This window comes from Caenorhabditis remanei, chromosome I, assembly GCF_010183535.1.
Source record: "Caenorhabditis remanei strain PX506 chromosome I, whole genome shotgun sequence".
NCBI lineage: Eukaryota > Metazoa > Nematoda > Chromadorea > Rhabditida > Rhabditidae > Caenorhabditis > Caenorhabditis remanei.
Window position 1 is genome coordinate 4,709,542 of NC_071328.1, and position 27,944 is coordinate 4,737,485.

The following is a 27,944-nucleotide window of genomic DNA, read 5'->3' on the forward strand; positions in this document are numbered from 1 at the left end:
ATTTTTTAAAGAAAAATACTTGAGCGAGTTTCAGCGAATTTCCACCTACTCTCTGCTAAATTTTGACAAAAACTGGCATTTTTCAGTGTTTGTTAAAATTCAGACGCCTTTTTCGACATTTTTCCACGAAAAAACCAAAAAATTAACAAATATTCAATTCTCTTTTCCAAAAACCCTACAATTTCCAAACTCTCCTTTTTTGAATTTTTTTCTCGGGTCAGCTGATTATCCCATTATTTGTTTTCTCGTTCTCTCTCCCTTATTCAAATAAACAATAACTCTAAACTAAAGTTTTCTCCAATCGTCACTAAAAGCTTGACGTCGTTGTCGTCATCGTTATGTAGTATTTAGTGTATTTACGCATGTAAAATCTCAAATTTCTTCTCCCCTGAAATAACAATAATTTCACACCGAAACAGCAGAGGAGACATCGAGTTTTCTGGTTTTTGAAACATAATCAAGTTCTCTCGTTTGTTCCTGGAGCGACCGACAAAAACATGTGTACATATAGGGAGACTGTATATATGTGACTCATATTTATATATAAATTGAAAAAAGAAGAAAAGGAAAAAACTAACCTGAACACCATACCCGTTGCTCATTGTGCACTCTTCCAACAACTGAAAATTTGTATTGTTTCTGGAAGAGAGAATGAGACGCGCCTCCTGCAGAGCCAACACAATGGAGCTCGAGGGTCAGAGGTCTGAAAAGAGGAAGGTGATGGGAGGGGAACTGGAAGGAGCATTTAAAAATAGGAATGAGAAGAGATAGAGAAAATGAGAGGAAAGGAAGAAGAAGCACGCACATACACGCACAAAAAAATAAAGGTCCATGATGATAAAAAAATAATAATAAGCAGGGGTGAAGAAGGAGAAAAAATGGAGAAAAGAAGAAGAAAAGAAAATGAACGATGGAGAAAATAGACAGAGATAGAGAGATGGAGAGAGAGACGATCGGTTGGGTGATAACAGCTGACTGAAAAATGAAAATGAATGAAGGAAGGGCAGAAACAGAAACACACGAGAAGAAGGTGATTCCTATTCGTATCGCACACGAGGAGTTGAAACGAGGAGCACGGAGAAGCAGTATCACAAGTGTTTCATGGATTCAGAGCATCAGTGTTGTATACTTTTTGTAGAAAGGGTTGAAAATTAGATAGTGGGTGTTTTGGGAGAGTTCCTAAAGGAAAACAGTTCTCATGAAGTTTCTGAAACCGAATTTTCAAGTTTTGCAGTTTCTTACTGTAAAACTGAAGGCTTCTGAAGCTCAAATGATGACAGTTTCGAAACAAACGGAATCCAGAACTTTCAGAAAAGTAGTTACAGTAAGAACTTTTGAACAGACAAGGAACCGATTTTCGCTCGGAGCTGAAATTCTGTTCGGTATAAACTTTTCGAAAAAGTTTTTCGGATAATTTTCGAAAAAACCGTTCGAAAAAATTTGGAAATTTCTTCCGAAATTTTCGAAAATTGTAATTTCTCGATTTTTTCTGAACTTTTGTACTCAAAAACAGGTTTCTATGCGTCTGTCCATGAAACACTTACAGTTTTCATACAAATTCAAGAATTTTGCCTCCGAAAAACACATTTTTCAGAGAGTAGAGAATTTTTATCAAAATATCGAAAACCCAAACTCTTTGGGAAAAATCGAATCTTTCCCTTTTTTTAAGCTCAAGAGAGCATCAATTTCGGCAAAATTTGTTAAATTTTTAGAAAAAATGTAAGAAAACTCCCTCAGGATACATACTACTTCGTCTGATTCAGCAGAAAATTACATCAAAAATGCAACTTTTTCGAGACAAAACAATTACCCATTGAAAAAGACGAAAGCGAAACTTTACCGCAAACTTCTCCCCCCTTTAATTCTATTGTTATTTCCAATCATCATCCGCTGACCGTCTATGTGATTGACGGCGAGGGGGGGCCAGAAGTGACAGTCACCCAATTACTAGGGGTCTCGTCGTTATCATGCTGCCAAAATTGGTCATACACATACACCAACCCTCACGAAACTGGTTACCGCGTATAACTTTTATTCCTCTTTTTCTCTATCAAAATGAAAATACCAAGTTGGTGATGCTGGGTGGTAACGGGCGAATTCCAAAAAAGAGAATTTTCGCCCCCTTTTTCCAAAATTTCCAAAAATTTTCCCTTGGCATCATGTTACACTATTCTCACTCTCTGTTGCCTCTCCTCCTCACTTCGATTGAATTCGGTTTTTTCGAGAATTCATAGTACGGAGACAGGTCGAACACGACGATGTATCATAATGCTTTTTTCAGACAACAACGATCGACGACGTCTCATTGTTGCCATCCCTCTGGTGGTGATGACCTTCAATTTTTGAAAGGAGGCGCTTCACTTTCTATCGGACATTTGGCGGTGTACTTTGTGTCGTTTCATATATAAACAACAAAAGATTATGTACTAGAATAGGGGAGAGAGAGACATTTTGATGAGGTTTTTATGACCTCTCTTTTCATATTGAAAGCCCAGGATTTTCCGCTTCAAATTTTTTGAACTTTTTTGCAGATCACATTCTACATGTAGATGACAAAGGGGGATGGCGAATCGCTTCACAAGAGTAGCTGGAATTGAATGAAACTTCAAAGTTATCGAAATTTTCTGAATCTCGAAGCACCATTTTCCTAACAGAAAACGAGAATAGAGATGTGATGTCTGCGATTCTTCGTTTCTCATGTTCTTACTCTGTCTGCATCTCTTCTATCAGAGATTTTTCAGTAGAGCGTTATTTCTTCATAACTGAACAACATGTACAAAAATTCAGAAGTTCGGAGTTTGATTTTCAGACAATGAGATACCAAATTTTAGAGAAACCTCATTCACTTTATGAGAGGATTCGTTCGTTTCTATCTTTCCAAATCTCTAGAATATGAAAACACTCAATTTTTTATTTCCTTCACAATTATTTCTCGGAATTCTAGACAATCATTCGTCGTCGGGATGAAAAAAAAGAGTTGATGAGGGTTCTTTATGACTATTTCTTCAAGACCGGATTCTCTCCATCTTTGGTGAGGAGTAAGGTTAATAAAAGTGAGGGAAAAAACACATTGAACACAAGTGTTTTGTGATAATCAAAACAGCGTGACGGGGTGGAGGAACAATTGCCAAAAAAGAGAGAAACATGCGGGAATGATCGGTGGAAAAAATAGAAATAAAAAGCGTTGAGTGAGGCGCCCACACCATTTTTCGACAGTCATTTGGAGGCGAGAGGGAAACGTTCAGATGACGAGATACGTGGGATCCACGTGAAGAAGGGAGAGAGACGTAGAGAAGAAGAGAAGACTGTTTCCTCTCTCTATGCCTCTATATCTACGGTTTTTTCGCGCACACGCGGGAAGCGAAGCCAAAAAACGAGGTGTTGAAGAGGAAGAGAGTTTAGAGGACGGGAGCGAGAAGAGACGCAGAGATGGAGAGAGACACCCGAGATACTAGTAGAGAGTTACAGGTGTTGGAAGGAGGCACGTGTATGGTATTAGGAAAGGGGTCAGCGGAACAGAAAGAAATCCCGAGAAAGATGGAGAAGGAATCTCGAACAGCTAGATGTTAATCTAATGGAAAGATTTCTGATTTTGAATACCCAGGTTGGAAAACTTCAGAAGTTTTCAATAATTTTCACGATTTTTGTAGAATTTTTCTGATTCTCGGAAGCAGAAACTGTAAAAATCGCGAGAATTTAATCGAAAATTAGAGTTTTCAATCCGGAAACGCTTTTTCTGTCAGCAGAAAGTCAGAAGTTCCAGAAAGATTAGAAGAAGATTTCAGATTTTTTTTTTGGATATTCAGTATGAAATGAAAAGAAATTCGACAGAAAATCAGCTGGAAATTATCGGAATCTGATGAAAACGCCAAAATCTGAAGAAAGAAAAGTCAACAATTTCAATTTTTCGGTCAAAATTTGAAGCTTTTGCCAGAAAAACTATTTTTTATTCGAATTTCAAAGATAATTGAAATTTTTAATGATTTTCTGACAAAATCTACAATTTTCAATCGAAATTTTTTCCAAAACTCGACTTCTAGTGATTATTGAGAGAAAAAATCTGCAAAAATCGCAAAACAATTGGCAATATTTCGAATGAAAATTGAAATTTTAACGGCTTTTAAATGGCAAAATCCAATTTTCTTGGTAAAAACCAGAAAAAGTGAAAAAATTTTAAAAACTCATTCTTCAAATCAAAAACCTTTAAAAAATATCACAAGTTGCCCATTAAAAACTGAAAATATTGACGAAAACCACGTTCTTTCGCTCTCTGAAACGATACAAAGAGTTTGCCTGTCATTTCTTTTTTTGAAGTAAAGAGCAAATAGACGGAAAAAAAAGAGAGGAGGCAACGCAAATAAATATACTAGATGTAGAAATAACTACTTTTGATTTTTGCGACAAATTTGCAGCGAGTTATCAGCTCAGCACAGTTCTTAAAACTGCGCTCCACCGAAATGCCCTTGAGAAATGTCTCTTTTTCTCTGTGTCTCTCAATTTCGCACACAATTTGCTTCGGTTTCGGTAAAGCGCGGTTGTAAGAAGTGTGCCGTGATAATATAAGTCGGGAAAATGAATTCCAATGATTTTGATGGTCTCACCGGTCTCAAAGCACCGAAAAGAGACCCGACGGGGCACTAAAACGAAGTAAATTGTTGGGGAGAAAGCGCTGAAAGTGAATGATAAGAAGGGCGTATGATAAGAGAAGCGTCTCCGATGAATCAATAGAAAACTCGCAATTTCAGACAGAAAGCCTTACGTATACGAAACGAAACAAAAGTGAAGGTGAAATCATGAGTCACGGAATGAAGAATGGAAAAATGTTTTTTTTTTTTGAGAGAAAAAAGAGAAAAGTTTGTAATTCAAAGGAGGGACTGGATGAGTGTGTTGCAGTGGTGGCTGATGAACATTAGGATAAGATGAGAGGAAAAAAGAGTTCAAAAGAGAAACGAGCTCTCTGCACCGTTCTTCATCTCTTTTCTCGCTCAATTTGTGTAACATCATGAGTCGAAGCACACATTTTTCCTTCAGTTGAGAAGTATCACGGATTGATCACGTTCCGAGAAAGAGATTTTTTCGAAAAAATAATTATTCGCTTCCTGAATTTGATTACTCTCTCTCTCTCATTCTTTTTTAGCCGATTTTTAGCATTCGGGGGAGAAAAATGAAGAAAAGACGACGGGATGACATGAATTTTGAAGAAAAACGGGGAAAAACTACCGAGAAACTGAGAAAAATTAGAAAAAATGAGAAAAATTAATTATTTTTCTGAAATTCAGAAAATGTTAGCGCTGGAGCGCATTTGCTGAATCTCATAATTTACAGATTTTTCAGAAAAATTCAGGTTTTGATGGGTATTTTTTATAGTTTTTCAGAGATAAAAACTGCTTTTCCGGGGATTCTTGGAAAATTGGAAAATTGGTGAAGGGTAAAGTGATTTTCGCAGAATTCAGCATTGATTTTGAGGTAAATCTTTTTAAAAAGTGAAAAATCAAAAAATGCAACTTTTTTTCTAGTGGAATGTCTTCAATAACTGAATTATTCGGAAAAATGCAGCTTTTGATACAATTTTCACCAGATTTTTGGGGTTATAAACCGTTTTTATAAGTACTTAGAAAATAATTATCCTAAAAATCGGTTTTGGAAAATGAAGCCAAAGTTCTGTGAAACCAAGAGAAAAATATTTAGAAAAGTTTTTTGAATACGTTCGAAAAAGTGATAAGTCTTTATCAGAAAGATGTAATTCTTAAGTACAATTCTTACTTTTTTCCCTAAATGTTCAAGTTTTTTCTTAACGATGCACGCATTTATAGCCACGTCCATATTCTATTTTAGTCTAAAATATCTGAAAAGGTTCACTTCGTCAGTAACAATTCACAGATGACAAGCTTGTCGACAAGTAAAAACTGAAAACGAACCAGGTAGAAGTATGAAAAATAAGCGAATAGCCAACACAAATGTGACGTAAAAGAGGCGACATAACAGAGAGAAAAAGAACTGAACAATAAAAGAGGATTGACATGAACCGGAAGATAACAAAGAAAAAAGATGGATGAAGAAGAAAAAAGCAATAAAAATTGAAAAAAATGTTCAAAAATCTCTGGAGAATTTCAATTTTCTTGGGTTTTTTGGCCACCGCCATAAGTCTAGAATCTCTGAAAAAACAGCTTTCAAAATGTTTTTTTCTTCTTTTCAGCACTAAATAGATAAGTGATAGAAACAGCTTTTAGAAAAAAGAAGAAGTGGGAAAAGTTTTCTCTCCTCGCGTTTTTCGTTTTCAAAGTGGCAGTTCTTTGAGATGTGTTGTTTTTCTTTTTCTTTCGTGTTGGTGTTCTCTTTTCAGTGAGAAGAAGTATCTCTCTGAAAAAGAGAAGCAGAGATGGAGACGGGGTGGTTATTATGCATTCCATGCACACACGAAGCATACTATCACACATTTATGATCAAGAAAAAATTATCTGAAAGTGTCTGGAACGAGGAAGCTTAAAAATGAGATTGGATAAAAGCTTCTTGTGAGTTTTGAGGTTTTCATGATGCACGCATCGTGAGACTGTAACAATTTTGCAGTTTTCAGTACGAAATGTATCCAATTGTTGTCGTGTTTACAGAACCAGAACCAATAATACATAAGAAATGTGGAAGCGGGGACTGACAGTGATTTTAGCTATCTTTTAAATACATTTTTATTTGATATTTCACCGCAGTTTCAGCAAACTCCATCTTCCAGAGCAAGAGTGGTTGGTCCCAAGCCTAGCAGTTTGTCGAACAGACAGCGAAAAGGGCAAACGGATGAATCAGATGGATCCCAATAGTTTTACCGATATCTTCTCTTTTGCCCTCCTATGATCAAGGTCCAATAAATCACACAGGTCGAGCTTTGACTCAAGAGAGGTTATTCTCAACAATTAATTGTATTTGTAAAAAATTCAAATGAAATTAAAAAAGAACAATACGAAGATGATCAGAAAATTGAACTTCAATTCAGCAGAGTTATAGATATAGTAAGTTTGTCCAGAGTTGCTGTTTCCACACTCATAACGGATCTCATCTTTTTCAAATTTCTCCCCGGAGCACATGTCAACTGATGTCACGGAATTCAAAAGAGTATTCAAGTCGTCATCGAATTCCACATGGTCAATCGACACTCCGCCAATGTTTTTTTCCTTAGCATATTTCATTTTCTCAATCAGACTCCTTTCATTCTCGAAAGTGAAAAGTTTTCGATTTTCGGAATCCCAAATGTAAGGTGTTCTTGAAGCATTGTGCCAGGAAGTCAACGTCATGTTCCATCCATTTTCCTTGAATTTTCTCCATGGAGTCCAAAGAAGAGTAGAGGAAGCATCTGGGTTTTTGTCATAGGTCCTATAAACAGCATCCGTCGATGATAAATGATCGTTCACTTTCACCCAAGTCGCTCCGGTGAACAGTATCACGAAGTTTAATCGGCTGGCCATTTCAGCTTTACACGCATACTTTTTTAGTGTCCAGTCAATCGAATAGTTGGAATTGGTTGAATACAACGGACCACATGGTCCAGTCTTCCCATTCTCTTGCCATGGACCATAATAATTTTCTGTTTTAATGTTGAGAAAATCTGCGTAATCCAATAGTTCTTGAATAAGCAATGATTCTTCATCGACTGAAACTAAAGGAGGGGCGGCAATGCTGATGATATATGGGGTCTTTCGTCTTGTCAGTTTTTCCATTCGTTCGAATTTGTATCTTAACTCTCGAACAAAGAACAAATAGTTCTCATTCTCGGTGTCTGTGTATGGCCAACTATAATCAAGTTCAACTCCGTCGATCTGCTGCTCAACGATGAATGCGGAAACTGAGTCAACCCATTGCCTGAAATACCAAAATAAGGATTGGAAACAAAACCAATTCAACTAACTTTCTCGTTTTCGAGTCAGTAATTATTTCTGTTATGCGAGCCTGATTCGAAGAATGATGGTCAGTAGAGAACATGATCTTCACATCGGACTTCATAACCCTCGCCTTATTTTTCATGTCCAAAAAGGAGAATCGTGCATTGTCATCATGAAACTGAACTCTTCCATCCTTTTCCGTATTGATCCCGTTGAAAATTATATGTGTCAGTTTTTCGATTTGTTGTTCTGTTATCTTCCGGCTATCATACCCTTTGTAGTAACCAATCAACCGTTTGCCGCACTTCAAAGCGGGATTTTCTGTAAAAAGGAAAACATATCACGAAGAATTCTTAGTATGAAAAAGCTAACCTGAAACAAGAGACGGGCTTGATCCACCGATAGAGAGAGCTTTCAGTATGAGAAAGACAATCACACACAAAATGAATCCAGAGATGAAAATAGGAAATTGTCTCTTGAAATTGTTGAAACGAGACTGCTTTGAATCAATTCGAGCGGGTTCACTTCTAAAAGTAAACTCTAGATTTATTTTTAAAATATGGAACCAACTTACTGTTGATTAACGACCACAACATTTGTTTCGTTCGCCGAAGTCTCAAAATTAGGATTGCTATAATCGGGAGGAGCTTCTTCATTTATTGGGATATTCTCAAAGTGAACTTTCACGTCTTCTGAATTAAAAAAGAAACCACTAAGATTATATAAAAACTCTCTTACCTGACATCTTGAGCCTGCGTTCTAAGCTGAGCAATGTGAGAAGAAAAAGAAAGGGAAAAGGTGTCTTGATTTGCACTGGATCACACGTTCAAGATTGATTGCTCCTATCTGTTATCTATCGAGTTCAAAGCGGCTTGTGATAGAGGTAAAAAATCTGAGAGATTGTATAGTTGAAGATTTGTGGAACCCAAAGGATAATAGGAGTATAGTAGGTTTAATCTTGGGTGGCATGTCTACGTAGATCATTCCATTCTAGAATTGTCCTTTTCAAATCAGTAAACTATTAGCATGGCACTCATCTTACATCCGCGCTCTACCGAAACCGAAGAAAATTGTGTGCGAAATTTAGAGACTCCGAGAGAAATTTCTGGTTTTTTGAACTGAAAATTACTTTGAAATGCATAAAAACATCTCTATATTTTTATGATTTATTACAACACAAGATAGAATTAGATAAGACAGATAACCAAAAACAAACAGAAGTATGGAAACCAAGAACAACATAAAAAAGGATTGGAGAAGATCATATAAAGAAAGATGAGAACAGGGAAAGATGAACACAGATGACACTTTTGAGACTGCTACACACTACACTACAAATTAACAAGAAATCTCAGATCTCCTTCTTCATGTTTTCCAACTCGAAGTTCCGTCTGTGTTTCTTTTCCCATGCAAGTTCGCCGAGCGCGACGGTCAACGCCTTCTCGGTCTCGATCTGCTCCTGCGTCTGTGGGTGATCTATCGGCTGGCAGAGTGCTCGATGTTCTTCTCTTGCGTCCTCGATTTTCTGAAAATTATTTATTTGTGGAAAAACTTGTCTGCCTAATATGATCAAACGGAGAAACTCTATTTTTATAACTCTTATCAAGAATCTTAAGCTCTTACCGTTTCCACATAAGCAATGTAATCCTCAAAGTACTTCTTGACCCTCTCTTGATTGAGTATTGCTAATTCCGAACACTTCATCTCCTGGAACAGATCCATCAGCTCTTCGACTTGATCTGGATTTGTCGTCCGAATGGCGACCGTTTTCTCCGCTTCATTTTCTCTCTCCAATTTCTCGATTTCTTCCTTAATCTCCTTTTCTTCTCTTTCCAACTCCAACAACTCAAACTCTTGATCGTCTTTCAGTTTGTGATTCCGAATGACTTCCTTAAAGTTGTCCGACTCCTCCTTCTTCTGTTGTCCTTCCAAAATGAAGATATTGTCCTTCAACTCGTCGACATCCTCGAACTCGTAGTCTTTCTGGAGCTCTCTCGTTTTCGAGTTTCTGCATTCCAATTCGAGGAGCTTCACCACCAAAGCGACTTTCTCCTTGTCCTGGATATCCACTTTCGGCTTGTTTCTGGCGACATCCGAAAGCTCCAAGTCCAATCTGTCCCGAAGGACTCTCTCTGCCTGGATCTTCTTCTTGAGTTCTTCTTCTAGAGTGGCTAAGTCCTGATCCACTTCGAAGGGTGTGTTGGTGTAATGGTAGGACATTGTTGAACTTGAGGTTGTTCTGAAAGAAGGATAAGTTGGGAAGAATAAAGAAAAATTGGAAAGATCAGCAAGTTTGAATGGCAATAATATATGCAATCTTGGCCAGAACGACAAAGCAGGTGTACAGTGATTTGTTAATCGGTGTTTTCGAAGCAATAAGTGCTTAGGACAGAAGAATGTTGTGCTCCGGGAATTTCCCATATTAAGAGAGGCAGATGACCCAGAGTAGGGGTCTTCAGAATCAATAACAAACAACCTTCTTGTGCTCTGGGAATTTCCCGTAGAACACCCACAGTGAGGGAGTGAGATTCAAATTTGGGAAGAGGTCATGAGAATACGTGTGTGGCCAAACAGACAGGGGAATGGGAGGATCAGAAGGTAGATACTGTGACTAGAGAGAAATTGGTGATGTCGGATCACGCAGGCGAGGTCGGGCAACATGCCGTGATGATACTTTCTGGGATTCTATAAAGTCAGTCTCAACCGGAACGGAAGTTCAAAGGGATCCTCATTTTATAAAGCTTAGGAGATTCTCAAAGTTCTAAGAAAAACCTGGAGAGAAGTCTAGAATTCTTTAGGTCAGAACAGTGGCACAGTGAGGATTGATCTTGGTTTAGGTCGTGATGATACTTTCTGACATGCCATGGGAAAACTCACTATATTCAGAGTCTATTCGAAAGGAATCTGATCGGGATACTGATTTCTTAGACGTTGGAGAATCTCGATACTTTTGAGCGGTGTGAAAGCTTGCAAGTTTCCAGGAAAGGGTAGGGCAAAGGTTTGGCAAAAATTGGGCATAGATTGCTGGAGTAAGGAATAGGATTATCGTGTACTCGATTGTACACTGTACACTCTCCCACTTTCGTGCCCCCCTTTCACCTTATTGCACTTTTATGATTCACCGTCTGGGTGAATCATCATCTATACTATTCTATCCTACTTTATATATTATTATAAGCTCCGCCTATGTTCTTGGTATATATTCTATCTTCTTTAATAAATATATTAAAACCACAGCCAGTTGTGTTTATGGTGCATCGTGGGTCTCGGCCCCCGGTGTTTCTCAAGTCCCGCGTGGCAGGCGCTGGCTGTGGGCTTGACTAGTTCTATTATTCTGAAGCTGACGAACGATGGACTTGTCGAGGAAGATCACCCGAACTGTAGTTCCCGAAGAACTAACAGTCAGAAGGAAGGTGCAGCACCTGGCTCACTCAAACTTCACCTATCGCCATTACGCTGCTTGGACACCCGCAGATCCTCGAGTATTTTGGCACCAGTCTCAAAATCGACAACGGGACATTCGCTTGGACAAGCTAAACGATAGCGAATCCAGCACTCATCGAGCTTCACAAAAAGCTCAACCAGAAGACGGACCGTTCAACACCATCCAAAGGACATGAAACAAGTAGCCATTCCACCAAGGAATCAAATGGACATGTTTCAAGAAGTGAATACACCGAGGAATCAAATGGACATGCTTCAAGAAGTGAATCCGCCAAGGAAGCAACGAGACATGCCCCACCAAGACGCCGAACCTCTAAACCAAGAGCAAAAGAAACGCTGAAGAGACGCCGCATCTCTCCACCCAAAACCGAGGAATCTCCACGGAACCGTCGGAGATCACCACCTCAAGCCAAGACTTCTGCTCAGAGACGCCGGATCACACCGCCACGGACACAGAACCGTCCCGAAAGACATGAGACAGAAAGAACCAGTATGCCAGTCACCCAAGAAACGGAAATCACATTTCGTACCCCGAAGGACAGAATGGAGTTGGGTCCAAACTCAGCTGTTTCTTCACTCATTCCGAAGATCCTGTCGTTCGCCTAATCGAACAACGAAGACAGCCAACCAAGAAGATGAAACACAAGTTTCTCTTCATTCAAAACAACATCAACAACGCGACAGAGACATTACTTTAAGACTACGCTCCGGACAATCTCTGTTACCACAAGGTCAGAGATATCAAGGAGCCGCAACGCAACCCCTTCTGCTCGCCGGGAGCCTCTCTCTGCACAGAGAGACCTCCAGTTCGAGAATACCACGATGACAGACGAAAACAACCGGACATTATAGTCAACGTCGTCAAAATGGAAGGATGCAGCAACAAGATAATTCATATTTTGGTAATTGTATTTTTCTTTCTTTCCTTCTGAAGGCCGGGAGTGTACTCGATTGTACACTGTACACTCTCCCACTTTCGTGCCCCCCTTTCACCTTATTGCACTTTTATGATTCACCGTCTGGGTGAATCATCATCTATACTATTCTATCCTACTTTATATATTATTATAAGCTCCGCCTATGTTCTTGGTATAAAAGCCCAGGGGAGAGCGTCTATTCTATCTTCTTTAATAAATATATTAAAACCACAGCCAGTTGTGTTTATATCGAAATGTTTTGAGAGAGAACCAAAGGGAAATGTGCACGACACATTAAACGGTCAATCGAGGGGAAGTGAAATAAATAATGATGATACATGTTGCATCGAGTAGGCGGAGACCATCTACACAGACAGTTGGGCGGGGAAAGACGACGCAGAATCCTTTCGGGAAGATTTCTGTAGTTCTCGGTCGTGCCTTCAGAAGGCCAGAGAGCGAGGAGTGTGAGGTGATAATTGGTATAATTGGTATGTCACGTCACGTTACACAAAGAATCTGTAGAATGAGAGAAATGGGATGAGAAACGTCAAGGGATTTGAGTGTGATCGGATCAGGCAAGTGTTAACAGAGGTCAGTACAATGATTCGGAAGAAAATTAAACTGCATTTTCGACCTCATCTTCTGTGCAGAAACATTACGGAATGATTCTTCAGAAAAAGCATGCGCCATCGGGTCAAAAATGGTAACGGGTCTTACTTCCTATACCTGAAGAAGGATCCAACGCGAGAAAGCCAGAGAACCCGGCTCAAAAAGGATGGTTGACGGTGGTTTACACACAGCTAGAACTTTTCGGAAAAATTATGAAGAGTATCAACCTCTGTGGGCACTAAGAAGACCAATTCTGGTAGAACGTGTACACACATAAGCCCAGATCGTCGCTGGCCTCTCTGGCAAATATTCGATTTTCCCCAGGAGCAGAATTCAAAAGACTCGGGAATAGAGGGCGACTGCTAGGCAATGCTGCAGGGTATGTACACACATCTACAGAGATTATTGTCGGTATTCTTGGCATGAATCCAAGTTTTCCCAGAAGCAGACTTCAGAAAAGCCAAGGTCAGGCAAAAGAAAGTGAGCAGATAATCCATCTAGATGTCACTCCTAGAATACAATAGATTTGGAATTTGGTGGTCATTACAAGAATTATGATGGAAAAAAGGTTTGGTCTGCCCGGCCAGAATCCGAGTTTTCCAGAAGTCGATTTCAAAAGACCCAAGGTCACAGCGAGTGGTCAGAAATGCCATTTTTAGAACACAATAGACATAACCAGGAATCAGTTTGTCATGAAAAGAATCGAGATAGATCAGGGGGATGAGAGCACAGAGAAAATGCACAGAGCGGTCCGTCTGGCTCGTTGCCAAGTCTTCCTAGAAGCATTCTTCACAAACTCCGAGAACGAAGACTATGAGGAGATAATGGAGATGTCACTTAATACAATAAGAAAGGAATTGGGGAGATTAGATGGGATGGGAGGTGTAAGGCTGGGTGAATGTGGGGAAAATCGGGATGAGATTCGGAGTGGAGGGATTGGAATGGTGTTATCGAGAGGTTGTTCTCGTCGAAAGAATCCACGATTCGTCTTTTTGAAGTCAGAATAGCATTTCGATATCTCTGACTGGTCAGCTAAAACAATATGAAAGCCTGAAAAGATTAGGTTCCAGTTCCGATAAGATTCTTTCAGAGCTCTCAATCTATAATTGATACTAAGAACTGCAACCTTTATTCTATGGTGTTCCAGTACAACGAATCTTCAACTCTTGAAGTTTTCTCACCCCTCTTCTTTTCTATCAATCATCTCAATGTTTGCTGGTTACGGTAGGACTACAGCACTCTCACCCGCCACGTCATCCACTCAGTGCAAATACGACCTAGAAGACTCTAGAAGATTCGGAGACAACATCTGTTGAGTCTATTAGTACGGTCCACCTCCATCACTCTCCACCATTCATTCTCGCATCGAGGTAACCCAAGATTCGGTTGCTCTCCGATTTTCTTCTCTCATTTCTTTCCTTTTCTCTCCTTTTCTTTTCACTTGTATTTTCGGTCTATACTGTCCTAAACATATATATTTTCAGCTATCTATCTGCAAAACAACCCTCTGTTCAATTCGAAATGATTCTCGATAAGTCAATGAACTGGTACTATCCAACCTACGGATTCGAAGATTCCTTAGATAGCTATTCTGAGCAAGACGAACGAATCGATCCGTTGAGCTTGGAAGCCAAGAAATTGGAAAAAATCAACGAGGCGAAAAAGAATGAAATCAAAGAAGGAAAAGAAAGAGTTGGAGAGATGGCTGAGATGACTGTGGAGGAGTTGAAAATGAGGATTGAAGAAGAGGAGAAGATGAGAAATGAACTATTGAAGAAGGCAGAACTGAAGAAAGAAGAGAAGGAAAAGATGAAGAAACTGGAAAAGCAACGAGAGTTCTCAACAAGACTCATCCAGAATCAGAAGAGAGATTTCGAGTCGAGGAAGATTGAGATTCACACGAAAAGAGAGGAAATGGTGAAGCTGAAAATGAAGTTGGAAGAGTTGCAAGTGGAGAAGAAGACGTGGAATTTGTTGTCGACAGACATGACTGCCAATTTGAAGGATCTTCTTGTAAGGGAACGAGAGACGAAACAGAAGATGGAACGGAAACTTCGAGAATACACCGGAGGTCTGTATTCCAGACTCACCCACCTCGTCAATGAATTCAACGAACTCTCTCAGCTCGTGTTCTGTCAGAAACAGATTGCAAACGATCATGATGATGCTGTCAGATTCATGAAGAAGAAGGAAGAATACGAGGTTAAGAAGCGAGAAGATATCGAGAGATTCGAGAAGCTTAGAGAAGAAGAAGGGAAACTCCGTCGTTCGAGACCGAATCCAAGGAAGAATGACCTCTACTACGGATATCTTGCCTATTAATTTATTTTTTTTCTTTCCATTTATTTGTTGGTTTTTATTGTTTTTATGATTATGAAATTTTGAAAATTGAATAAAGATAAAACTGGAAAACGTTGATGTATTGAGAAGAGAGAGCTTGTGATGTTCACTTTCTTTGTTACATTGACTCATGCTTTATCAGAAAAGATACTTCACACCAGTGATAGATAATTCTATTGGTGAAGTCAACTAAGCGGAAGGGAGGCCATTTTATAATGTATCTGAAATTTTCTGCAAGATGACAGAACCTGCAAATATATCAGCGGATTGGTAAACACTGATATAACGAACAAGTCGTTTTCCTCCATTTCTCACATTATTATTCGATAAAAACGATAATAAAAGCACCGCCTGTGAGACAGGGGTGTGCGGAACGGAATTCGGAATTCCGAAAAATTCCGAAAATCGGCTCATTTTCGGAACGGAATTCCGATCGGAATATTCCGAAAAAAAATTTTCGGAATGGAATTCCGATCGGAACGTTCCGAAAAAAATTCGGAATGGAAGAGAAAGTACTGTATTAAAGGTGCTTGCGCACTTTTCATGACGGGTCTCGGACAGATTGTTTTTCCGCAGTTTTCAAGCGGTTTTTTTTTTGAAAATTTTCGTCTTTTCGCAGTGTTTTTTTTAATTCGGACAATTCCGAAATTCCGAAATTCCGAAAATCCGAAATTCGGACAATTCCGAGATTCCGAAAGTCCGAAAAGTTGAAATTCGGACAATTCCGAGATTCCGAAATTCCGAAATTTTGAAACTCGGACATTTTTTAGTGTCCGAAATTCCGAAATTTTCCTGTCCGCACACCCCTGCTGTGAGAGTTATCACATGAGTGTACAAGAAATGAAGAATTTCGAGATGACTACGGTACGCAAGTCCGCAAACACCGAGTCTACCGTAGTTTCAATGTTGAAAATATTCAAACAATCAAACACAGCAGTTTTTCTCGCGTTTCTGTAATGAAAATAGGAATAATGTTTTTTTTTTGTTTTAAAATCGAAATCGGCATGAAAACGGTCAGTTGTTCAGTTTTCGTCTTTATTATACTTGTTTTCTTTATTACCTTTTGACCGAACGTGTAAAAATGCTTCTCGTTTGTTTACTTTTGGTGTTTTTCTTGTTATTCCTTACATTTTACTTATGCCTCCCTTTTTCAGACTACCTAAATGAAGAGTCCAGCGAAAACAATCCATCAATGCAAAGTTTTTTGGAAGAAGCTTACCAGGTTTCAGAGCCGCCAGCGACAAAGGAGTCAGAGTTGCCGTCGCCGTCCTGACCAAATCAGGAATCATACACGAATCCATCGACGTGGTCACATCCAAACGTCCAGTTTCTGAGCAGCTTGTGGATTACCACAAAAACATGAACGCTCACTCCTACCAGCAGTACATGGAGAGAGTGCTTCCTGCAATCGCAGCAGCAGCCCCTCCAGGAAGACAGCCGGTATTGGTAATTGACAACGCGTCAATTCATAATACCCCGATTTAAAAGGTTAAATTGAAACAAGTTTAGAGAAAGAAAGAAAAAAACAAGTAAATATTCCAGATTCCCGTATCTACATCTACCAACCCAGTTATTGCTGAGTTTTTTGAAAGTCAGGGTATCGCGGTGGACCCCAAGTCTACGCAAGCAGAGCTATGGGGTGAAGCGGAGCGGTTCATGAGAGCGAATGACGGCAGTGTCGTCATGAAGAAATACGCGGTGGATGAGATCGCCAAGGAGTATGGAGTCATAATCATTCGTCTGCCCCCTTATCATTGCAGCCTCAATCCCATAGAGTTGGTCTGGGGGTAGATGAAGGGACACTTAAAGCAGAAGGGAAAGACAACAGATAAGATTCAAGTTGTGGGTTGCAAGTAGGAATTCTCAGCTAAATAAAATATTTATTAGGTCCGACAGCGAGCCATCGATTTCCTCAAGAATGTTTTCGAAGCGACAGCGGCGAACATCATCGCTCATGCTATCGATGTGGAATCCGATTTGAGGGTTATCATGGAGGCTGCTTCAAGGGATGGCGATTCGGATGACTCGGATTATGAAACACTTCTCTGGTATTAACCAAACCATACTCAAACGTTTTCCAATTTTATTTTTATGTTTTAATAGTTCATAATTCATGTTTTAATAGTTCATAATCAAGAAAAAAGTTGAAAATAACAAATAAATGAAAAAAAGTAAATTAATAGGCAAGATATCCGTAGTAGAGATCATTCTTCCTTGGATTCGGTCTCGAACGACGGCGTTTCCCTTCTTCTTCTCTAAGCTTCTCGAATCTCTCGATATCTTCTCGCTTCTTCTTCTCGTATTCTTCCTTCTTCTTCATGAATCTGACAGCATCATCATGATCGTTTGCAATCTGTTTCTGACAGAACACGAGCTGAGAGAGTTCGTTGAATTCATTGACGAGGTGGGTGAGTCTGGAATACAGACCTCCAGTGTATTCTCGAAGTTTCCGTTCCATCTTCTGTTTCGTCTCTCGTTCCCTTACAAGAAGATCCTTCAAATTGGCAGTCATGTCTGTCGACAACAAATTCCACGTCTTCTTCTCCACTTGCAACTCTTCCAACTTCATTTTCAGCTTTACCATTTCCTCTCTTTTCGTGTGAATCTCAATCTTCCTCGACTCGAAATCTCTCTTCTGATTCTGGATGAGTCTCGTTGAGAACTCTCGTTGCTTCTCTAGTTTCTTCATCTTTTCCTTCTCCTCTTTCTTCAGTTCTGCCTTCTTCAATAGTTCATTTCTCATCTTCTCCTCTTCTTCGATCCTCTTTTTCAACTCCTCCACAGTCATCTCAGCCTTCTCTCCAACTCTTTTGTTATAATCTTTTCCTTCTTTGATTTCATTATTTCTCACATCATTGTCTTTCTTTAACCGATCGGCTTCCATTCTCAACCGATCGATTCGCTCCTCTTCTTCAGAAGGACTATCGAATCCGTCGGTGTAATAGCACCAGTTCATTGACTTATCGAGAATCATTTTGAATTGAACAGAGGGTTGTTGTGCAGATAGATTGCTGAAAATGCATATGTTTAGGACAGTATAAAGGGAAAAGACTAGAAAAAAGGAAAAGAGAGAAAAGAAAAGAAAGTCGGAGCAACCGAATTGGGATGCCTCGATGCGAGAATGAATGGTGGAGAGTGATGGAGGTGGACCATACTAATAGACTCAACAGATGTTGTCTCCGAATCTTCTAGAGTCTTCTAGGTCGTATTTGCACTGAGTGGATGACGTGGCGGGTGAGAGTGCTGTAGTCCTACCGTAACCAGCAATCATTAAGATGATTGATAGAAAAGAGGAGGGGTGAGAAAATCTCAAGAGGAGAAGATTCGTTGTACTGGACCGAACTGAATAAAGTTTGCAGTTCTTAGTATCCACTATAGATTGAGATTTCTGAAAGAATCTTATCGGAACTGGAACCTAATCTTTTCAGGCTTTCATATTGTTTTATCTGGCCAGCCAAAGATATCGAAATGCTATTCTGACTTCAAAAGTACGAACAGTGGATTCTTTCAACGAGAGCTACTTCACGATAACACCATTCCAATCCCTCCACTACGAATCTCACCCCGATTTTCCACATTCGCCCATCCTTACACATCCCATCTCATCTAATCTTCCCAATTTTTTTCCTATTGTATTAGGTGACATCTCCATTATCTCCTCACAGTCTTCGTTCTCAGAGTTTGTGAAGAATGCTTCTGGGAATACTTGGCAACGAGCCAGAAGAGAAAGACGAGTTAGAACCGCTTTCTGGTTGGTCTTGACCGTTTTTTTTTTGAGACTAAGGTCCTGGGAGAACTTTGTCTGCTTATCCCGTTTTCTGTAGCACGATTTTTGGCTTATCAGAAAGTGAATTGAGGATAGAAAATTCATTCTGAAAACTTCGTCCTTTTCCCCGTTTTTCATAAATCAGAACCAGGATAATTGTATTTTCTTAATTATTGTAATTCAACTTTCATCTCCCAATGCTAAGCTCCGCAACGGAATGACCGTTTTCAAAAACTTGATTCCACAAAAAGCAAACATCGTCCGTCTACCCTCAACCCCCCAAATCCACTTCACCCTTCCTGATATACCCCAATCGTCTCCCTGACAACCAGATTCCAAATCTATTGTATTCTAGGAGAGTGACATCTTCATCATCTTTTCAACCGTTCTGACCGTTTTAAAGTCTGCTCCTGGGAAAACTTACATCAGGGCCAGGAAAACCGAATTCACCTGCCCTCTCCTATTTTTGCCATGATCACCAAATTCCAAATCTATTGTATTCTAGGAGTGACATCTAGATGGATTATCTCCTCACTCTCTTTGGGCTGACCTCGGGCCTTCTTAAGTCTGCTCCTGGGAAAACTTGGATCAGTGCCAAAAAGACCAAACGCTCTGTCCTACCATAATTCTTGTAATGATCTCCAGATTCTCAATCTAATGTATTCTAAGATTGACATCAAGATAAAGATGCGGCTTCATTGTCTTCTCACTCTCTGTTCTCTGGCCTTCTGAATTTGGCTCCTGGGGAAACTTGGATGTTTACCAGAGAGGCCATCTAGGCTTGTTGGATCCTTCTTTAGGTACAGAAAATAAGACACGTTACCATTTTTAACGTGATGAAGAATCGTCCATCATGAAGGTTTTAGTCAATTTCGAAATGGCTAGTTCCGTAATGTTCCTGCACAGAAGATGAGGTGGAAAATGCAGTTTATTTTTATTTCGAATCATTTTATTAACCTCTATTCACACTTGCCTGATCCGCTCACACCCTTGACGTCTCCTATCCTCTTTATTTATTTATTTATTGGGACGAAAGGAAAAAGATATAGATACAAAAGACTGGAAACGGTCCCTCACGAGACAGTTTCGAGTAAATAAATAGAGGGGGACATGAAAAGTAGAATCGAGGGAAAGAGGAAGAAGAAGAAGAGAGACTCTTTCTTTCATTCCACAGATTCTTTGTGTAACGTGACGTGACATACCAATTATCACCTTACACTCATCGCTCTCTGGCCTTCTGGTGGCACGTTCAGATTCCCAAAGGATCCTACGTCGTCTTTCCCCGCACAATTGTTTGATGTAGAAGATCCCGCCTACTAGATCCGACTAGTATATGTCTCGTCATTAGTGATCTCACTTCCCCTCGATTGACCGTTTTATTAGTGTCGTGCACACTTCTTCTTCTCTATCAAAACATTTCGATAATCTTATCCCTTCCTCCAGCAATCTATGTCCAATTCATGATTGATTCATTCAATAATAACCTAGCTATGACCAACTTATGCCCAATTTATACCGAACTCTTGTCCAACCCTTTCCTGAAAACTATCCAGGCACAAAATTTCACACCGTTCAAAAAATTTTAAAATCTCCAATGTTTAAGAAATCAATATCCCGTTTAGATTCCGTTCTAATTAACACTGAATATAGTGAGTTATCCCATGGCACGACAGAAAGTATCAGCACTACATGGTACCAGACCTCCCCTGCTTGGTCCGACATCATAGATTTTTTCCTAGTAATAGTAGTCTACCTTTCCAATCGTCTCCCTGACAACCAGATTCCAAATCTTTTGTGTTCTATGAGAGTGACTTCTCCATTATCTTCTCAATCGTTTAGACTTCGGGCCTTCTGAAGCTTTCTTCTGGGAAAAATAGGATTCGGATCAGGCAGGCCGAGTACACCTATCCTTTCCTAATTCCTGATTCCAAAACTATTGTATTCTAAGAGTGGCATATAGATAGATTATCACAGACTCACTCTCTTTGGCCTAACCTCGGGCCTTCTGAAGTCTGCTCCTGGGAAAACTTGGATTCATGCCAAGAATGCCGACAAGAATCTCTGTAGATGTGTGTGTGCATACCTCTATTAGCATTGCTTGGTAGTCGTCCATTGCACTCACCAAACAAACAAAACTCTATTTTTTGGATGCTGAGGACTGTTTGATCCGGTTAGAGTTTTATTCTCTCATTTCGCGAATAATTTCCTATAGGTTTGAAAGCCCCCTTATTCTCATATTATCGGTTCATGGTCTGCTGTCGAAGGGTGTTAAAGGCGCATCTAATTTATTGAGAGTTTCGCGGAATGGTCTCGTAGTTGAAAAGATAAAATTCCGTGTTTTTGAGCATTGTTAGTTTGATAAGAACTGCAAACTATGTTTTTCGCTTCAAAACCATTTCGAACTAATTAGATTAGCCTATAACACCCCCGGTAAGTGTTCGTGAACCGAGTACAGAACTTAAAAAAAAACGCGTTAAAATGGAGCAACCTCAATTTCAACTACTTTTTCTAAAGATGCCTGCTTCCAAGGTATTTTTCTATTTTGGTTCCGATTCACTTCAGACTGTCTATCCTATCTTTCCGCCCGCATCTCAATCTTTTCATACTCCCTTTCTTCACCTCTCACTCACTAGATTCTTTACGTGACGTGACACGCCAATTATCTATCTGCCTTCTATACACAATGGCTCTGGGATCTTTCCCATAGACCCCCATCTCCCCCGCAAACGAAGATCCCGCCTATCCATCTATCCCTTCATCCCACCTCATTTGACCGTTTTATTAGCGTTGTGCACACTTTTCAACTAGCTCTCCTTCAAAAAATTTCCGAACTTCCCTTTGCCAAAACCCCTACCCAATCTGTGCCCAACCTTTGTCATTATCATCCCCCATACCTTGCCGAATGCATACCCAATTCATGCCTAAACCAAGCCCTACCACTACCCTAACCCAAAGAGGTCTAGAGTTTTCACCAGGGATCTGAGAATCACAAAAGCTTTATTAAATAAGGATCCTCCGAACTTCCGTTTTAACTGAGACTAATTCAATAGAATGCCAGAAAGTACCATCACGACATGGTACCAGACCTCTCTTGCTTGATCCGACATCATCGATTTCTCACAAGTCACTGTACTCTACCTTCCGATCTTCCCATTTACCTGGGTGTTTGCCCACATACGGATTCTCATGACCTCTTCTCAACTCTGAATCTTCGTCCCTCACTGTGGGTGTTCTGTGGGAAATTCCCAGAGCACAATAACATTTTTTGTCCTTACTCGATCGATTTTTGTTTGACAAGACACGACAAATTACGAGATCACTGTGCACCTGCTTTGTCAAAGGGCAGTAGAGCCTTCTCACTCCTAATGTATTATTCTGCGTTACACCTATTCTGGGGCATCTGTCTATCCTAATGTGGAAACTTCCCAGAGCACAAAATTCTACTGTCGTAAGCACTTGCTTCGAAAAGACCAATTAACAAATCACTGAGCACCTGCCTTGTCAAAAGACTTCAATAAAGACTTCTCACTCCTACCATATTATTCTGTGTAATCCTTTTAGTGCGACAGTGGTTGCAACCGCGCCCCACCGAAATCCCTGCATCTCTCGTTTTCTCATTCAATTTCTCACTGACGGTAGAGTTGTAGAGTTGTAGAACTTGTCTTGTGTTAGTACGTTTTCTATTCGTTTCGTTTTCCTGCACTTTCATTTCACAAGCCTTCTAATTTCCAGAAAAATTTCAAGCATCGCAATGTCTGCTCAATTCGAAGATTCCGCAGTCGTTGTTGAACTTCATCAAGAAACGACAGCGGCTGCTGAAGAAGTCGCTCTAAAAGAAGCGATCCACACAGAGCGTGTCCTTCGTGCTACGCTGGACCTTCAGCTTATTGAGCTCAACAAGAACAAGCCAGATCTGAGAGACTCGGAGAAGATGGCCCTTATAATGAAACTCTGCTCTCTTGAAAATGAGAATGAGAAAATGAAGGAATCCCAGAAGGAGTATGAATTTGAGGATGTGGATGAACTAATGGATAACTTGTACATCCTCGAAGCAGAGGAATACAAACTGTCTCATACCACCCAGAAGCAAATGGAAAGAAACCAGAAGAACTATGACGAGCAGACGAAGAGTTTGATGGAGTTGGAAAAAGAGGAAAAGAGGATTATTGATGAAATCATGGCGTTAAAGAAGGATATTGAAGCTGCGAAGGCAGTGTGCACTGGAACGCTAACAGATGAGGAAGTGCCGGTGTTGATGGAGTTAGTTAAGGAGAAGAAACACGTGGAACTGATGAAACTTAGTGAAAACAGGACGACGGATAGTTTTAATGAACGACTGCGTCTGGCGGAAGAGGTAAGGGCTCAAGCTTTAGTGGGGGGCTAGCACCAGGACAGTTACAAGCATTTAGTTATCTATTTAACACCAATAACACCACTTTGCTATCAATAATTCATAATCATTTTCAGGACCTCGAGTACGCAAAAATCGCCCAGAACGATTTCTTCCCGCCAACAAACATCCCTCAAACGAAGGAACAAATTGAGAACGAGTGGCCGTTGAACTATATGCTCTGCGAAATCGCACTGGAAAAAGAGTACCGACGACACCTCAAGCTGAAAACTATGAAGTAGATATGAGATTCTATGTGAACTTGTAGTGTAGTGTACATAGTTGTATGGAATGACATTTTCCGAAATCCGGAATCAGGAGCCAAAATGGAGAAAAAAAACCGAAAATGATAAAAAAAGAAAAAAACCGAAAACGAAAAAAAACCCAAAAAAAAATGATTTGCTAAATTTACAAGATCCAGTCACTTTTTCCAGTATTTTTAACAACGAATAACGTTTAAAACTACTTTTAAGGATAAAAAACAAAAATAAGTAAAAAACTCAAAAAAAAAAGTTATAAAAACTCAAAAAAATTATGAATTTTAACTTCCGAATTCCGGAAAGCGGAAACTCAAAATACCGGAATCTGGAATCCGAAATTCCAAAAAAACCTCGGAATTCCAGTTAATAAGGGTAGTATATCGTAGTACCAAGGGTCTCTCCTGTGAAACCTCCTTCTTTTCCCTTGTTTCCTTCACTCTTCATTTGTTCTTCTTCGACCTTTTTCTGTTGTTTTTTTTTCATGTTATCTGTTATGAGATCTTCTTATTTGTTGTATTCAATGGTATTTCATATTTTTCTAATGTGTGTTATGATAAAGTGTTAAAATATGAGTACGCATTAGTTTTTTTCAATTTCAAAAACAGTTGCAGATAAAACGGTTAAGTGACAACTCGCAACTGTGACACTTCACGACTCTGAAATTTCAACACTTTGAGTTACTCTGTACAATTTGAATGTTATGAAGGTTCTTCAAATCCATAGCTGTCCTTCAGAGTTGTGCGGAATTCCGACTTCCGACTTCTGTTTTAGAAAAAAATCATTTCCGCACAACTCTGCTGTCCTCATTGACTCAAATTTTTGTAATATCGAGTTGTACATAATTTGTAAGGGAAAAGAGCGAGAGAATATTTACACCTGCTTAACAGGTGAAAACATACTTTAATCAACAAGAATATGTACACTGACGTTATAGTTCCGATCAAGAGTTTAGGTTTTGGCGGAAATAGATTCTGAAATTTATAACTTCATACACTGTGCACAAAGACTTCTCAGATTAGAATCATTATACATAATCGCAAAAAACAAACTCTTCAATTTTTATTATTTACTTAAGAAGAGATCTCTCTCCACATAGACAATGCGATCCTTGTAAATAGATGTCTAAAGTTTTTCTGTGAAACGATATAAGACAGAGAAACGACTCCAGGAATGTTAGGCACAAATATAAGATAAAACAACATACTAATATTAAGTTTATATATTGATTTAGAATATTGATCTAACAATTCTGCAACTAAATTTGCAACGCTATGAATCTGAAAGTTATATTTAAAAAAAATGAAAAACAATAAGAAGCTTACCAATAAAATAGTATGAATAGGAACAAACTGATACAAAAAATAAGTCCCATTATCACCAGTTTTAAGTTTTCTGAGGATTCGATAAATATGAAAATATATAACACCGCTAATAAGAGACATCGCGAGAATTATAATGTTGTAAATGTAGAGAGCTTGTTTCATATTATATGTCAATGGTTTGTGGAGTGCTACCTGTTGAACTGGAAATCGGCGATTCAAGTTGAATCTCTAGAAATCTACTCACAAACGATAACGCTGTAATGGATGATTGATACATAGACTAGACAGATTTCAAGTTGCAGACAGTTACTGAAAACGATATAACTGTAGTATTTAGAATACTGAAAAAACGGTTACCCTATTACTAGATACTTGTAGTTCGGTATATGAAGAATGATGATTCTTTGAATGGATGCCAGAAATGAGAAAACGGTTATGATAGCAAACATGACGCTCACAAGAAACATGAAAAGTATATCGAGTGTAGCCAATAGTGAGTAAACGAAAACCTCCACAGAAACTACTTCTTCTGGAGCTTCTATAACAAAAGTACACAGAGTACATATGTCATTGATCGCTAAACAGACAGCACAGTTATAAAACAATTGGTTGAATATGGGCTCATGGAAATTCTCATCAGTAGTATCTGCCTTTTTCCGATACTTGTATACCAATAAGCATAAAAACAAAATATTATTTACAATAAACTCGATAATCTCATAAGTCTGGATAATGGTAGCAATACCATTGTAAGAATCAGTATCGTTACGACTCCGTACGGCTAAAATCATAAGGTGGTACATTAGAAGAGTGGCAGTTATGAAACAAGTAACGAGTGATTGTGTTGAGCAGGTGAAAAATAAGCAAATTGGAATGCGCCATAAGATTGAAAAAGATAACATGTTCTGGGTTTTAACATCCCACTCGTTTTTCTTTTGCCTTTTGCAGCGTAACATTGTTTAAACGTAAAAAATATAGCGAAAAAATCCGGAAGACTGAATTCCGCTACTCTTGTATCATTGGCGAGGGTCACTTCCGAATGGTAAGTTTGATTGCGATTCGGATCTACAATTAGAAATTTTGAATTTATCACGCTGAGAATGGATATTAAGGTCCAAACTTTGCAAATGGACTCTAAACAAAAGATCTTCAATCGTTCAACCAGGGTGGGCTTCTATTTCGATAAAACTACCGCAACTTGGTCAGTTTCGCGCCGAGACCCATAGAGGTGCAACGTTCATTGGTTTCTCAATTGAGCATCTTTGAAAGACTCTGGGCAGAAAGACTTCTCGTATTAGAACCATTCTATATTACAAAAAAACTGTTCACTTTTTATTATTTATTCACGAAGAGATCTCTCTCCACATAGACAATGCGATCCTTGTAAATACGTGTCTGAATTTTTTCTGTGAAACGATATAAGACAAAGAAACAACTCCAGGAATGTTCGGCACAAATATGGAATAAACCAGCACACTAATCTCAAATGTATATTCTAGTTCAGAATATTGACGTAACAACTCTCCAACTAAATTTGCAACGCTATGAATCTGAAAGTTATATTTCAAAAACGAAAAACAATGAGAAACTTACCAATAAAATAGTGTGAATCGGAACAAACTGATACAACAAATAAGTCCCATTATCAATAATTGTGAGTTTTTTCATGATTCGATAAATATGAAAATATATTACACCGCTAATAAGAGACATCGCCAGAATTATAACGTTATAAATGTAGAGAGCTTGTTTCATATTATATGTCAATTTTTTGCCGATTTCTCCCTGTTGAACTGAAAATCAACTATTCAAATTGAATCTCTAGAAATATACTCACAAACGATAATGCTGTAATGGATGATTGATACATAGACTAGACACATTTCAAGTTTCAGACAATTACTGAAAACTATATAACTGTAGGATTTAGAATACTGAAAAAAACGGTTACCCTATTACTAGATACTTGTAGTTTGGTATATAAAGAATGACGATTCTTTGAATGGCTGCCAGAAATGAGAAAACGGTTATGATAGCAAACATTACGCTCGCAAGCCACATGAAAAGCATTTCGAGTAAAACCGCAAGTGAGAAAATATAGACTTCCGCAGAAATTGCTTTTCCTGGATCTCCTATAACAAAAGATACCAGAGTACATATGTCATTGATCGCTAAACAGACAGCAGAGTTATAAAACAACTGGTTGAATATGGGCTCATGGAAATTCTCATCAGTTTTATCTGCCTTTTTTCGATACTTGTATACCAATAAGCATAAAAACAGAATATTGTTTATGATAAACCCGAGAATCTCATAAGTCTGATAAATGGTAGCAATACTATTGTAATGAGCAGTTGTATCGTTACTACTCCGCATTGCTATTATCAAAACGTGGTACATTAGAAGAATGGTAGTGAGGAAAAATATGAGGAATAATTGTGGCGATCAGGTGAAAATGAACAAATTGAAATGTGCTGGTTGAGATTGAAAACGAGAACATTATCTGATTTTTCCAAGTGCCGCTTGTTTTTCTTCTGCTGTATAATATAGTTTAAACTCAAATAAAAAAGTTGACATAACAACGATTTGTTACTCAGTTTGAATGATATTCCTTACCTGCACGTGGCAGCCTATGCTGATGATATTAAAATTTACTCTCACCTCCCATCCAGTCTTCAAGCAGGCATTGATTTAGTCTCTAAATGGGCTGAATCCAATTTCCTTCCTCTTACTCATTCGAAAACGGGTTTACTTCGCTTAGGTTCTCTCAAACCTAATCATCAGTTTCTTATCGCGGGTTCTCCCATTCCTGACTCAAACTCCGTTCGTGATCTTGGCTTGCTTGTTGAACCTGATCTCAAGTTCCGTGCTCACATTAATCGAACCGTGGCTCTTGCCCGACTGCGTTGCTCCCAGATTTAAAAATCCTTTAAGTCTAATAATCCTGCTTTCTTCTCATTCTTATTTAAAACTTACGTTCTTCCTATCCTGGAGTAATGCTCTGTTATTTTCTGCCTTTCCCCCTCAT

At 39.0% G+C, this 27,944-nt stretch overlaps 7 protein-coding genes across 7 annotated transcripts; 3 read left to right on the top strand and 4 right to left on the bottom strand.

Moving 5' to 3' along the window:
• Positions 1–6,926: 6,926 nt before the first annotated feature.
• GCK72_000761 (uncharacterized protein) lies at positions 6,927–8,613 on the bottom strand (the record flags this gene model as incomplete). The annotated part of the gene is made up of 5 exons (XM_003109292.2): positions 6,927–7,848; positions 7,895–8,189; positions 8,241–8,395; positions 8,443–8,560; positions 8,607–8,613. 5 exons carry the CDS (start codon positions 8,611–8,613, stop codon positions 6,927–6,929), a joined length of 1,497 nt encoding a protein of 498 aa, XP_003109340.2.
• Positions 8,614–9,219: 606 nt separating this feature from the next.
• GCK72_000762 (uncharacterized protein) lies at positions 9,220–10,088 on the bottom strand (the record flags this gene model as incomplete). The annotated part of the gene is made up of 2 exons (XM_003109205.2): positions 9,220–9,393; positions 9,492–10,088. 2 exons carry the CDS (start codon positions 10,086–10,088, stop codon positions 9,220–9,222), a joined length of 771 nt encoding a protein of 256 aa, XP_003109253.2.
• Positions 10,089–14,359: 4,271 nt separating this feature from the next.
• Positions 14,360–15,160, top strand: GCK72_000763 (uncharacterized protein; the record flags this gene model as incomplete). Its single annotated transcript, XM_003109215.2, has 1 exon — positions 14,360–15,160. The coding sequence occupies one exon, from the start codon at positions 14,360–14,362 to the stop codon at positions 15,158–15,160; it is 801 nt and encodes a 266-aa protein (XP_003109263.2).
• Positions 15,161–16,003: 843 nt separating this feature from the next.
• GCK72_000764 (uncharacterized protein) lies at positions 16,004–17,233 on the top strand (the record flags this gene model as incomplete). Its single annotated transcript, XM_053722667.1, has 4 exons — positions 16,004–16,042; positions 16,355–16,624; positions 16,721–16,957; positions 17,066–17,233. The coding sequence occupies 4 exons, from the start codon at positions 16,004–16,006 to the stop codon at positions 17,231–17,233; spliced, it is 714 nt and encodes a 237-aa protein (XP_053591312.1).
• A 121-nt stretch (positions 17,234–17,354) lies between these two features.
• On the bottom strand, positions 17,355–18,152 carry GCK72_000765 (uncharacterized protein; the record flags this gene model as incomplete). The annotated part of the gene is made up of 1 exon (XM_003109284.2): positions 17,355–18,152. The coding sequence occupies one exon, from the start codon at positions 18,150–18,152 to the stop codon at positions 17,355–17,357; it is 798 nt and encodes a 265-aa protein (XP_003109332.2).
• Positions 18,153–22,695: 4,543 nt separating this feature from the next.
• On the top strand, positions 22,696–23,576 carry GCK72_000766 (uncharacterized protein; the record flags this gene model as incomplete). Its single annotated transcript, XM_003109322.2, has 2 exons — positions 22,696–23,298; positions 23,412–23,576. 2 exons carry the CDS (start codon positions 22,696–22,698, stop codon positions 23,574–23,576), a joined length of 768 nt encoding a protein of 255 aa, XP_003109370.2.
• Positions 23,577–24,214: 638 nt separating this feature from the next.
• GCK72_000767 (uncharacterized protein) lies at positions 24,215–27,292 on the bottom strand (the record flags this gene model as incomplete). The annotated part of the gene is made up of 8 exons (XM_053722668.1): positions 24,215–24,250; positions 24,494–24,565; positions 24,917–25,116; positions 25,161–25,225; positions 25,274–25,641; positions 26,510–26,709; positions 26,754–26,818; positions 26,868–27,292. 8 exons carry the CDS (start codon positions 27,290–27,292, stop codon positions 24,215–24,217), a joined length of 1,431 nt encoding a protein of 476 aa, XP_053591313.1.
• Positions 27,293–27,944: the final 652 nt, after the last annotated feature.